At 46.5% G+C, this 13,645-nt stretch overlaps 1 protein-coding gene across 11 annotated transcripts in view; it reads right to left on the reverse strand.

The window, feature by feature from the left end:
• Window positions 1–691: 691 nt before the first annotated feature.
• The window catches only part of baz2ba (bromodomain adjacent to zinc finger domain, 2Ba), a 103,017-nt gene continuing 90,063 nt past the window's right edge, over window positions 692–13,645 (reverse strand). For 6 of the 11 annotated variants that reach the window (XM_035408995.1, XM_035408996.1, XM_035408993.1 and 3 more), the window contains 15 exons: window positions 13,341–13,564; window positions 11,812–11,886; window positions 10,975–11,200; window positions 10,466–10,528; window positions 10,225–10,369; window positions 8,956–9,650; window positions 8,145–8,424; window positions 7,456–7,611; window positions 6,192–6,352; window positions 4,855–5,168; window positions 4,237–4,372; window positions 3,979–4,125; window positions 2,949–3,331; window positions 2,333–2,476; window positions 692–2,122 (listed from right to left, as the gene is read on the reverse strand). In XM_035408995.1, coding sequence (XP_035264886.1) covers window positions 1,969–2,122; window positions 2,333–2,476; window positions 2,949–3,331; window positions 3,979–4,125; window positions 4,237–4,372; window positions 4,855–5,168; window positions 6,192–6,352; window positions 7,456–7,611; window positions 8,145–8,424; window positions 8,956–9,650; window positions 10,225–10,369; window positions 10,466–10,528; window positions 10,975–11,200; window positions 11,812–11,886; window positions 13,341–13,564 — 3,303 coding nt within the window. In that variant the 3' untranslated portion in view covers window positions 692–1,968. The remainder of the gene's footprint in view (window positions 2,123–2,332; window positions 2,477–2,948; window positions 3,332–3,978; window positions 4,126–4,236; window positions 4,373–4,854; window positions 5,169–6,191; window positions 6,353–7,455; window positions 7,612–8,144; window positions 8,425–8,955; window positions 9,651–10,224; window positions 10,370–10,465; window positions 10,529–10,974; window positions 11,201–11,811; window positions 11,887–13,340; window positions 13,565–13,645) is intronic. The other 5 variants (XM_035409000.1, XM_035409001.1, XM_035409003.1 and 2 more) reach the window with 1 other exon arrangement.

The following is a 13,645-nucleotide window of genomic DNA, read 5'->3' on the forward strand; positions in this document are numbered from 1 at the left end:
AATGGTCTCAAACTCCAATCATGGAGTTACTGGAGATTTCATTTCCAAGGTACTTTTCTTTTAATCAGCAGCCAGTTTAGGTCTTGGGAACAAGGTGTGCAGACTCTTCAGCCAATGAATGACTTAAATTAAGCACTTTAGGTGCAGGAACACATTAGAAACCAGCAGACATAGCCAGGGTTGTATTAAGATTACATGGGCCCCGGGGCTACGACAAACTTCATGGCTAGCCGACCCACAACCCTCCGCCACGCCCATTTTAAAGCAGAGCACCGACTGCACCACAGCCGCACAGACAGCGGAACAGACAGAGCGCAGGATCTCTAAGCTACAGGTAGGATTTCTACTTTTTGATTACTGTGATATTGTCCCCCCACCCCGGACCTTGTGGGCCCCCTGACAGCATGGGCCCCTGGGTTTCAGCCGGGCGTGGACACAGCAGCCCTCAAGAATTTCAGCTTAAGATCCCTGATTTACGATGACCCTTAACAGAAGGGCCATGAATGCAAAAAAAGTGCTCTGTTTGGAAATAACCACTACGAGGGCATGGGATGGTATTTTCCCTCTTTCCACTTCAGATGAAGCCATTTCCCCCCTTCTTCTTCACTCCATTATACACACTGTACTCACCTTTCTCAGTGCAGCAAATGTTTCAGAGTGAAAAAATACCAGAATAAAGCACACAACGATACTGGTTTGAAAAACATCCTTTTAATAGATCCGTGCCACACACACTAGTGAAAAATAATGCTCCTACAAAAAGAATGCTACATTTTTTCCACAAGCTCTTAAAATAAAAACTTCAAGTACTCTCACTCAGGTACAAAAAAAAAAAATAATTATAATAATCTGTTCTAGCTGCCTGTAGTAGGCCAGGACACACAGAAAGATTTAAACACAATGGTTACAAGTGTCCCTGTGTCCTAGAATCTGTGTACAGGTAGATGGAGAGAAACGCGTTTGTGAAAAATACTGTGTGTCGCAATCTAGCTTATACGGATAAAATGATTACGTCAGAAGGGTTGAGGCCAGGGAGGGTTAAAAGGATACATTTAAAAAAATAGAAAAATGGGAAACAAAAACAATATCCCCTACACCCTGTTGTAAAGGTAGGCACTACCAAGATTAAGGAGACCACAGTGTTTGCAGAGGATATTTACTGTACAAGCAATAAATTCATCATCACTTTAAGACTAAAATAATATTCTACAGTCAATTCTAAGGCATAAACAATATCTGATGTCTGAAACGATATGTACACATCATACATATTCCAAACAAGACTTAATATTAACATTAATGAACAGTATATACAGATGTGTCACTGTTGTCTCACTGCCTTTTGCAACTAAGTGATGCAAAAACATATATTTATACATAAATGCAGCTTTACAGTATTACCGTAATGAGTCTTCGGGTGCCCCGGATGCACGGAACAATGTAAACAGTACATTTTTTTTCTTGGCTTTGTTTTATACTTGGAAAGAAAAAAAAAAACATTCCTTTAGATTTAAAGCAGTTTTTGTGATTTCTTCCTTTTCATAGAAAATGAAGAACACTGGACCTTTAAAAATCATAAATAATTCAAATTAAATACATTCACTATAATATTAACAATACAGTTTTTTTAAAAAGGAAAAAAATATATATTTACAGATAGCTAGTGGGAAGCATCCTTTCCCTATTACAGCTCTGATGGTTGCGAATTCAGTGCGGTTTCTTAGAAAGAAAAAGTATTGCACTAAAGCACTCCAGACCAGATCTCTGGGTGCATTCTCCCTGTTCTTGCCTGACCAGCTTTGTACATCAGTATAAGTAACTTAATTTCGAAGCCCTGCTTTGTTGGGGAAGAGACTTGAGCCTCGTGCCTTGGAGATTTGGAGTACAATACTTTCTCAAGTGTGCTGTTCTGGGAACTGGACATGGAGATGAGTGGTCCCAGATAGCTAAAGTACAGTAACGTCAGTCTTAGTTAGTCTTCAGAAGGTCAGTCCATCTTCTTTCAAAAAACTTCCTCATGTTGTGTCCGGCTCGTCCAATATCGGAGTTGTCTTCATTAAATTTTTCACAGTTGTCAAAAACCAAGTTGACATCAATGATGAATGTCTCCAGATTCTGGTATCTTAAACGGAAGGAAAGAACAAATTATACTGTTGTAATACACAGAACCTCTGTGAAGAGATTCTTTTGAAACACATTTTCGTTCATTAAGTACTGTGCAGTATCAATCTGTGCAGCAAAGTAATAATGTTATTCATAAAGTTACATTATTTTCACTATAGTCTTTTTAATCAGCGTGATAAAGGATTATACACGCGTATATGGTACTCACTGATTGCAACAAAGCTTTTCTCGAATAGTGGAGAAGTCCATGGGTTTCTTGATGACTTTCTTGTAGCCAGGGACAGACTTGAGGTTGACGGGGGTGAGGAAGGGCCAGGCGTCCTCGTGGCCCTCCAGCTCGGACAGCAGGATGCTGACGGGCACAAGGAGCGATCACACACAGGTCACAAGTGCGCACGTTCAATCAAACATGCAATACCAGTGCAAGACGAGACAGAGGACTGGGCCTGTTCTGTTCAAAAAACATCCACGGGAGATGTGGCAATTGTCGTTAAACATACAGTCCATTGTCTGTTTGGAGCTCCAAATGAATTTGCCACATTTTAAAAAATATTTTATGGAAAAAGGACATCCATAAAAAGCACTTACTTGAAATAAACAAGCATACACCAAGACTATGGCCCAAAGGTTTAATTTGGCCAACCAAATGCTTGCCCTAGGTTTTAGTTCAGTCGAAGAACCACACTATGTGAATGTGAAGTGTAGGTCAGTTGGTGGGTACTGAAAACTCTAAAATGATCCAGGAACTTATCCAGCAACAAACCGATGTCCATTGTGTGGGGTTACAGTACTACAGTAGGTGTTAGACTCCTGCTCATTCATACCTGCACAAAGTGAGGTCCTTTATGTTGTCTCTGGCAGGTTTCTTTGCAGGGGCGGGGCTGTCCTGCTTGGGCTGGTTCGGGGGTGGGGTCTCCTCCCCTTTCCTCTTTTTCACATCTTTCCCTCCTTTCTTTGGAGTGCTGCTTGTGCTAACAGCATCGTCCTCTGCGCCCTCCCCGACCGCGCCAGGCTTCCTGCTCCGCTTCGGTTCGCTGCTTTTCTTTCCACCTCCTCCCGCACCTCCGCTGCCTCCTCCTCCTCCGCCTCCTCCTCCTCCTCCTCCCCCGCTGCCTCCTCCACCCCCGCTTCCCCCTCCTCCCCCTCCTCCTCCTCCTCCCCCTCCTCTGTTCTGCAGCTTTTTATTTTTAGGGGATTGACCGCTCGCCTGAATGTCAGAGAAGAAGAAAAAGTACTTTGAATTCAGGTACCAGACATGCTCACAGAAACAAGATATCTAATCAGGAAAGGTCATGGCTGAGTACAAACAGAGGCTGCCTGCTCACTTAATTCACTGGGTAGACTTTGACCGGGAAAGCTCTGCCCTAAGAGATTTGTTAGCAATGTGAAACGCTGCAGTTGAAGGCGTGTCAATTCAGCCTTCAACAGAAGTATTTCAGCACTGTATTTAAAGTTACAATAATATGAGTTTGAACTATTTTCAAATCTTGTGCAGTATAAATTGTTTATTTAAAATTTGTTCATACATTGCCAATTCTTAAATCAAACAATTTCCAAATTAACACCTATTACAATTCGAAGGCTTAAAAACTAGTTTCTGCTTCAATTTGGCTTCAAAAAACAATGACTTCTCAGCAGCTTTCTCACAGTACTAACTGAAAATGCTCTTCACTATAACAGTATTTTTCATTTTATTTAAAAATCTAGCATAAATTTTTTTTTCTTCATAACATAGCTAAAGTGCCTTTGCAGAATGCACTGTATTTGAAAATACTGTATGTATTTGAAAAGGCTGTTTCTTTTTTTTTTTTCTTTTTAAACTGAGAAGGCACTTGGACTGAAGGCCAGAGTTACCTTGGAAATGCAGGCAGGACAGAACCAGTCCCCCTCGGGGATGGCTGTGATCTTGGGTCTGTGGCAGTAAGTGTGACAGCCTTTATCGCAGCCATCGCAAAGCAAGAGCAGTTCCTCATTATCCCCCTTTCGGCAAATTTGGCAGTACTGCGAAACAGACGAGAGCGGGCTTGGTAACCGTGGTGCCCTGGAAATGCTCGGGGGGATGCTATTGGGGGACGGAAAGACGTGGCGAGGGAGGGCGTGAGTTTCGCTCACCACTTTCATGATGGACCTCTCCCAGGCGATGGACTTCTGCAGCTGCTGGATGCACATGCCCAGCTGGGCCGCGCTGCGCACCTCGCCCAGCGCCTTGCGCCACGTCTTCATGCCGGGGGCCACCTCTTCCTCGCCTCTGCCAGGGGGAGGGGGCAAGAGGGGGTCAGCGCGCGCCGCACAAAACGACGCACTACCGCCACCGGACTTTTTTACGACAGAGCACAGGAAGCGACAGGGAGTGCAAAACAAAGTGGGCTAGACAAAGCAGACGACACCACCCTTACAGAACTGGTGACATGCCTGTTAACATTCGGGAGTGTGTGGGGTGTGGGGTGGGGGGGTGGGGGTGGCGGTGCGGGAGTCCGCACAAACGAGCAGAGGGAGACGTCACAAATACCACGGAAGCCGGCACCACGCAACCATGCAGGAGACCGTGAGACAGTTCCAAAGATACAGCACGATAAAGTACTGGAGTCAAACAGGAGGAATCAAACGAGGTGGAGGGTGGAGGGTAGGAGTCTGTGGGGGGGGGGGGGGGGGTTAACAGGCAAGACAATGAAAGAGGCTCCAGTCAGCAGAGAAGCACAAAGAGGGCTCAAATGAATCTGGATGACCTACCCATCCCCACCATCACTACTGGATGGTGCAGAAGCAGGGACAGTGACTGTACCCACATTATCCAGTTTGATCTGAATGGTGGTGCTTAAGGGGCTCTTCAGATACCTTCTCTCGATGTTCCTCTCCAACTCAGCCAGCCTGGTTACAGCTATATCTAGCGGGTTGTTGACACGCCGCACGATGCTGCCGTCCCCAGGGTCCTCCTGCCTCTGGCCGGCCTCTTTGTCTCCGGCCGGACACAGCCTGGCGACGGGCTTATGCTCGTGGTACACCAGGTCTTCCCTCTCTGACTGGGGCTCGGGGTACAGCCACCCCTGCGGAGGGAACGGAAGGCTAAGTATTAGCTCTCCTCGCGTCTGCTAGAATTTAAACTAATTTCCTTCGGTATCATCAAAAGCTGGTGATAGGGGTGGCGGTGTAGTATAATGGGTAAGGAGTTGGTCTTATAACCTAAAGGTCACAGGTTCACTCCCCCGGTAGGACACTGGCATTGTACCCTTGAGCAAGGTACTTAACCTGCATTGCTTCAGTATATATTCAGCAGTACAATTGGATGCAATGTAAATGATATGTAAAAAGAAAAAGCAAGTTGTGTAAGTTGCTCTGGATAAGAGCGTCTGCTAAATGCCTGTAATGTGATGCACAAGCTGCCTTCCGCATGTATGGTGTATTTTTTTCTTTCTTCCCCAAATGAACATGAACTATACATAGCACCTTCCTATTAACTGGATCGTTATATCTCATTATATATTTGCTTAATATAGGGCATAATGAAATGCTAAAGATCTTGGAGAAAGCTCAAGTGCAATGAACACTTAATGCTAAGCCTATCGAGAGAGTTCTAATACAGATTAAGAACAAGTACACAAATATAACTAGACAAAGATTCATCAAGTGAAACCCTCACAGGCAAAATAAGAAATTTCTCACCTGCGCTTAATTAAGTAACTGTCTAGTTGTATTCCAATGTACCAATGCCAACTTCCAACCATAAACCCCTTGTTAAAAGCATTGCTAAAAGCATTGGGCTGTATGCAGATCTATCTCAGTCTTTGAAATAACACAAATCATTTTACATTATTTTCATGTTGTTTTATCCTTTGTGTGCGCTCTGCTAAATTTTGTATAGGGCATATAACTACTCTTACCCATTGCAACTTTATTTAATTATATTTTTTACACATAATGCATTAATACAGCTGGATATTTTCCTGAAGTCGCTGAAGCAGTCCCGTGTTGGAGGAAAAAAGGCTGTGCCCCACACGAGATTTAAACCTGCAGCCCCTCCTGATTAACTGCTTTGCCATGGTGTTTAACGGCTGCTGTCAGTGCGTTACCTTGACCTGCAGGCTGGCAGAGGTCACCTTCCTCTCCAGCTCCTCCACCTGCTGCAGGACGGCAATATCCACCTCCATGGCCTGCTCCTCCACGCACCAGCTCTCCACCGTTTCCTCCGTCACCTGGTTCTCCTCCAGCTCCGCCACGTCGATGGCGGCGGCTGGGAGAGGGCGGGGCACGGCAGTCAGAAACCGCTCACGCGCGAGGACTCCGCTCTACTTCAGCTCAACTTCAGCACTGCGGCGCGTTCACAAATGCACATTTAATGGGCTCCCCGGAGAATCCGGACCAGTGCTGACTGTGTCCAGGAGTCCTGCTGATAGTTAATTGGCTAACGTGTTGCCCCAGGAGGAAGGGTTTTGGTCAGCAGGAAATGTTCCTCGTCGTTCGATAGCAACTCCCCTAGATACCATGTGCAATGTGCCTACACAAGCTACAACAATTGCAGAGCTCAGTCACGTATGTAAAGCATTTAAAGATTCAAAAGTATAACCATTATATATATAAACTGGACAGCTACGCCTCAAATACAGCAGCCTGGTACATTTGTGTAACCAGAGATCAAGAGTTAGTGCCGTGGTGTTACTCATGTGAATCCACGGCAATCTGTTCAGACCGTCTATGGATCAGAATATATCCAGCAGGGATATGCCTATTCAGAGCTGTCAGACCACATCACTCAGTCAATCCCCCTACCACTCAAGTGGAAACCACAGACCAAACCTGAATGGTTGCCAAGCTGCTACTTGCACTGCATGACATAAAATCAAAACACTTTTTTTTCATATATACATAAATATATAGATAATGTCTACTGAAGAATTTAACCCATTAATGCCAAGATTTTTCCCAGAGATTTCTTACATGTAACCATTTGCACACCCTTCCATATGAACATGTTTTCTTGAAAATTTTAATTGTATTTTTCAAGTTATGATGGTTTGAATGTACCACTTTAGTGGCCGAAAAATATTCACAGATGCAAAAAAGAGTGGCAGAGACATCGGCAACTTTAGTTTCCCACAGGCTTAAATGGGTCAACACAAACACAAAATCTGTGTGAGGGAACATGGCCTCTGTATGATGCTATAGCTAACTTTGTTGGAACTAATCCTCATTTTTGCTTGCGAGATGCCTGACAGGAAGGCTTTGTGAATAAATTGTCCCCACTAGTCAGTACTGTGTCACAAACGGTGCCTGACAGAGTGTGTATCATTAAAGCCAGCCTGCTCTCCACGGCGATGTGGTCTCAGAGGGACCCACCGTCCTTGTTCTTGGCGCAGGCCTGAGCGATGCACTCCATGTGTTTCTGGATCTGCTTCTGCAAGGCCTTCTCCCGCAGGCCCCTGGAGTGCAGCGCCTTCACCAGAGTCCGCAGCTCCTCCATGTCCGCCACCTTCCACCAGCCGGAGAGCAGCTCTGCACGGACACACATGCACACGCACGCACACGGACACACACATGCCCACACACACGCACACAAACGCACACATACACACACGCACACGCACACAAACACACACATGAACACAGGTTACTACATCCCAAAAACACACAGCTTACTATCTGTGCCCACACTCAAATTACTTCTCTGCACATGTACACATACACCTTACTGATCTGTGCACATATATAAACACCTTACTCAACTTTGTACACATAAACAGAAACAAACACACCTTACTCAACTTTGCACATACACAGCTTACACATATTTGCACATACACAAACACAAACATATGCAACTTACTCAACTCTGCAAATACACACAAATACACCTTACTCAACTTCGCACCAACACAAATTTTAAACACAAACATACAACGTACTTAACTCTGCACAGACATCTTTGAAAACATACACACACAAATAATAACGCTAAGTGTCTTTGCTAGGTCCCCACGTAGCCCATCAGGGGTACTGGTGTTTATAAGAGGGAGTGGCATGTTCACCTTCTGGGATTGGCTGAGGGGCAGGACAGTCCGGCGGTTTGGCCACTTCCACAGCGGGGGAGGCGGCAGAAGGGGGCTTCTCGCTGGGGGGGCCCGGGGACTCGCTCTTACTGGTGGAGACGCTGGGGGCCAGGAAGGGGTTACCGTTGCCCTCTGCCGGGGGGTACCCGGCACCCAGCAGGGGGGGCAGCGGGCCCCCGGAGAAGGACAGGTTTGCGCTCATCATTCCACCGGGCCAGCCACAGAACGGGAGCCCCATGATGTGAACGCCGGGCTTCAGCTGTAGGGAGGGGCCACACGAGCTCATCAAGCTTTTATACACAACTGACACAACAGCGCAATGTAACGCACAGCACATCTGTCCACATCAGCACGTGTGTTCTGCTGCAAAATGGCCGCCATGTATGGCATCACTCAGACGAGTGCCACACACTAGAGATGGCTAAATTAACTTCCCTCACTATAGCTGGCTTTGAGATCCAAGGGAAGACATATTAATAATATAACATTATTATTATTGTTATCATATGCATGAGTAAGAAGTCAGTTTGCATGTGAATTGGAAGGCAGATGCACCAGCGTGTGCTGCTTTGAGTTGATGGAGGATGTTGGGGCAATGGAATGCTCATTCATACATAGGTGCATTCCATTGCCCCAACATCCTCCAATAACTCAAAGCAGCACACGCTGGTTCATCTGCCTTCCAATTCACATGCAACCAACAGATACCAGAGCCATTTCTCTGGCTAAAAACCATATGAGCAAACAGCAAGATGGAGGGCGCTGTAATGTAGAGCCAAGGCACACGCACCTGCAAGGCTGACAATGCAAAGTTATTGATTCCCACGGGGTTGTGGGGGCTGGACGAGGTTGAGGTTGCCAGGTGCGTCGGCGAGGAGGGGGGCGGGGACCTGGGCCTGGCGGAGGCGGGCTGGGGGGAGGCGGCCGGGGGGGTGGGGGCGGAGGTGAGGGAGGAGTCGTCGCAGGGCGAGCGGGGGAGCAGGCTGAACCAGTGGCCGCTCTTCTCCGTCAGGACCCGGAGGAGCTGGTCGCCGGGCAACAGCGGCTGGGGGCTGCAGGCCTTCCCGGGGCTGGGGAGCGGGGCGGGAGGGTCGGGCGTGGCGCCCGCGGCGGGCGGCGCCAGGGCGGGCGGGGGGCTGCTGGGCAGGGGCGTCGGAGGGTCGGCGGCGTGGGTGGGGGAGGACGTCGCCGTGGCAACGGCCGGCACCGCGTCGCCATTTTGTTTCTGGGGGAGGCCTTCGGACTCGGCGGACATTTTGGCGACCTCCAGGAGCTTGCTGAGCTTGGAGAAGGAGCCCGGCTTCTGGAGGAAGAGGTTGGGGGAGTCCTTCTCCTGTACCCTCTCTGGAGTGACCGTGTCCCCTTCGGAACTGGGGTCCGGGCTGACGCCTGGGGGCTTCTCGGGGACCTCCGGAGGCTCTTCTTTCACCTGGACCATTTGTGCACTCCTCCCTTTCTCCCTCTCTTTCTCCGCCTCCTCTTGACCTGTGGCGGGACCAACAATGTTAAAATCAACCTCAGCAAAGACATTTGGGCACATTATATCACATTACATTACATTCACTTGCCAGACGCTCTTATCCAGAGTGACATACAGTAGTGGAAAACATCAATGTTACTCTCAGGAATACAGAAATACAGTGTTCCCAAGAGTAAAAATCACCAAGATTCCTAAGAGGATTTATAATCAATAAGTGTAAAGTAAACCGAACACACAACATATTTTATCATTAAAAAAATTCACAACTATACAGATAAGCTTTGGATAATCTATACAGACTAGCCTACATTGTAGTAGGGGTGTCTGAGACAGGTATTCTGTCAGATTTTTCAGTTTTCGATAACATTATATAAAAGGACGAGAGAAAGAGAAAAAGAAAGAAAGGATATGTAAATGGGGTCAGGGGGAGCCATGGAGAAATCTGAAGAAGCAGGGTTTCTGCTGTTCTGACTGCAGTGGGAAGCTCCTCCCACCACCAGGGGTCACATGTACGATCACAGTCCTGCGCTACAAAACCCGGATACCGAAAGCGCGGGTCTGAGCCGCTTGGCGTCTCACCTTCCGCGCTCTCCATCCCCTCCACGAAGATGCCGCCGCACTGCGGCAGCACCCAGTAGCGCCGCTTGTAGCGGTCCTGGCCGTACGGCATGGAGCGCAGCAGGTGCGACGCCTCGAACAGCTTCCGCCGGATCTGGCTCTGTTGCTGGAGCGGAGACACGGCGCGGGTTAGCCTCGCGGTTCCCCCCTCCCCGAGCTCCCTACGGCCGAGGTCCTCTCACAGAGCCCGCTGGGCGCTTACCTTCGACAGCTTATCGATCTGCTTCTCCAGCTCCTCCACGCTGGCCGCCTGGTCCCCCTCATCCTGCAAGACAGGCCTGGTTAGTCCACCAATGAGGAGCGAGGGACGACTTCCGAGTAATTACGCCCCGGTCGTCTCTTTGAGCGCTTCGCAACTCCGCTAGAATTTGCTGCTCGCTAAAGCAAATAACTTTTAATGGAGTTTGGCCGTGATTTAAAAATCAGCACTGATAAAGGCCCAAATAACTGCCTCCTCTTTTGTGCACCCAATATAAACTATCCCTTGACTTAAATTTTCAAATAAGTTAATTCAAGGAAATGTTAAAAAATAATTTCAAGCTCCTAATTTCAAATGAGTATAAAATAAAGCCAGGGTCGCCTAATTAACTGGCTAACATCCAATCTCTTAATTAGTCACTTGTGAGAACGAAATGGTGAGCGGTGCTTGCGGACCGAGCGGTGCGACTAAAAACGCGCTCGAGTTCCACGCGAGGCGGCGTTGCGACTGACCTCGTCCTCGCACGCGTCCGCTTTCTTCCCCTTTTTGACCTCCTCTTCGTCCTCGTCGTCTTCGTCGCCCTGGTCGTCGCTGTCCTCGTCGTCGTCCTCGTCGCTGTCGCCGGCTTTCCTCTTGCGCTTGCGTCCGGCCGTGGGCGTGCCCAGGGCCTGGGCCTCCTCGCCCCCAGCGGCCCCCGCGTCCCTCCTCCCCGTCTTCTTTCCGTGAATGATCCTCAGCCTGGCCGAGAGGGAGGGAGGGAGGATCCATCGCACTTAACCAAGGCTGAATTTCACCCCAGATAACGTTCTCACAATGTTACCTGAATGTTCTGTCAATGTTATAGCATTGCCACTATATGGCAGCAACACGTCTTGTGGGCTAACGTTTATTAGTTAGCTGTGATCTCTCTCATTTGTACAGCCCTTACCGTAAGCCATTAAAAGCTATTTGCGGCGCATCTTTGAATAAAACACCTTGAGATAAACTGGACTGTAGATGGTACGTAGATTTGTAGATCATCCTGAAGAGACTATGGATTTACACTATCAGGCTTATTAGAAAGTTTTATGTTTAATGTCATTTGAATATTTGTTAACAAAATGACATAAAGAATTGATATGCTCTTAATTTATGATTTCTCAATTTATCAATATTCTTTCTGGCACATTTTTTATTTATTTTAGAATCCCTATTTTCTCTGTACAATCATGTTGATACCCAGCACCATTAAGACACATGGCATACTGCAGTAACTTAAACTTAAATTAAAACCTAGGTGCCTTTGTAAAAAGATCAATTTCTCTGTTTTTCTCCATCTGTGACACTCTTTGAATAATGAAGACACTCACTTCCGAAGATTGCCTTCAACGACCCACTTGTCTCTCCTTAGATTGGTCATGTGATCGATGTTTTTGTCAATTTCACTGCAATAAAAAGATTCAGTGGGGGAAAAAAAAAATCAACTCAGTAAGAATGGGATCTTCTTATTCTCATACTACTGAAACTAGATATCTAGGTCCTTTAAAGTAATTTCGCCAGGGTTTATGTAATTAATATTTAACACACTGTTAAATATGAACTGAAAAGAAACATCTAGCACGGGTTGTATCTTCACAACCACATTCCAGACTGTATCAAAATAGCACCGCAGAATGGTCTCTAGTTTCATGAATGAAGCTGTCAGCTTGACCACTTAAAACATAAACAGATGCAGCAAATATAGCTCCACTGCAATTAAACACACACACATGCACGCACAAACGCACGAACAGACGAACGCACAAACGCGCGCGCAGAGTAGAACTTTAGAGATGTCATCTCTAATTCATACCAACATTGTTCCTAATTTCTTCCACAAATATATCTGTGCATGCTATATAAACACCCAATTCCACAACAAACCAGCAGAGACAGACTTATTAAGACGTTCCAAGCAAAATGTGGCATGCTTTCAGTGAAAACAAACCACAAGATAATTGTTCAGAAATGTGCACCAAAATGTGCTTGGCCAGACACTTAAAAAAATTTAATGAGAAGTATCCTGGCTGTCGAATCCCTGGATTTCGATGTTGAATGGTCCCGTTCCAAACTGGCACTCTTGACAGTTATCTCAGGATAAGAGGACTTCTGATTTCAGTCTGGTATTTATCATTGTCAGAGAAATCATCACTACAGGTTCCTTTCCCACACAGCTCCAGACCTCTGAGTGAGTCAAGAGCAGCTGATTACCAGACCCTTCTGTGATGTTTGTGTGTGTGGAAACAAACAGAGGACAAAGGGATATTTTTATTACCACTAATGGGGGGTAGAGCTACCACACTCTGGCAATCACTGTTTACAAAGAACAAATCAAAAGGCTCTCCATTCCAATTCTTCACTGGTTCAAATTAAAAATTTTACAAATGCACAAAAATGAATAAATGTTTGCATGTAGTCAAAATTAAGAAATAATAAATAAGCATAAGTGTAAGTGAAGCAACTTGTAGGCTAATTAACCCGGTAAACGCATAATAACCCTAAAATATAATTTTTTTTTTTTTAAACGTGCATGGATACCATTTTACACTGGCATGCAGCCAGTGTAAAAAAAAAAAGTAATGAAATTACAGAAAAATGTTAGCAATTTTTTTTTTTTCATAGTATTTGTTTTCCTTAGTTCTTCATATATAACAATAATTTTGCTTGAACAGGGTCTTTAACAATAACAGAGACAACCAGTAAAGGTCCCTCTTCCCCTCCTCCAAGATCAGACTAGGCTGACCAGTCTTGTTATGGGTTTAAGGCAAATCAACTTATCATCAGTCAACGTGCCCTGTCATGATAGAGAACTGACAGCAGGTTCTACTGCGAACCAGGAAAGACTGTGCGGGAGCGTTACCTGACCACGCTCTTGCTGCAGGCCAGCTCGTTGACCAGGAAGGCCAGGATGGAGGCCTTCTGGACGGGCGTGTGAGCCTGGAAGGCCTTGGTCCTCAGGCTCTCCGTCAGCACGGCCAGCTCCGTCTGCCCGCAGTGCGCTTCCATGTAGATCTGGAGGACCTCAGACACGTTGTCCCTGTTTATCCCCACGTTGGTCAAGTGGTCCCCCAGGGCTGTTTTCGTCTAGAGAAACGGAGACAGGAACGTGTCTGACCCTAAAGGGTAATCTTTTGGGTAAATGTTTTGTCACGGGACATTTTCAGA

Source organism: Anguilla anguilla, chromosome 3 (genome assembly GCF_013347855.1).
Source record: "Anguilla anguilla isolate fAngAng1 chromosome 3, fAngAng1.pri, whole genome shotgun sequence".
NCBI lineage: Eukaryota > Metazoa > Chordata > Actinopteri > Anguilliformes > Anguillidae > Anguilla > Anguilla anguilla.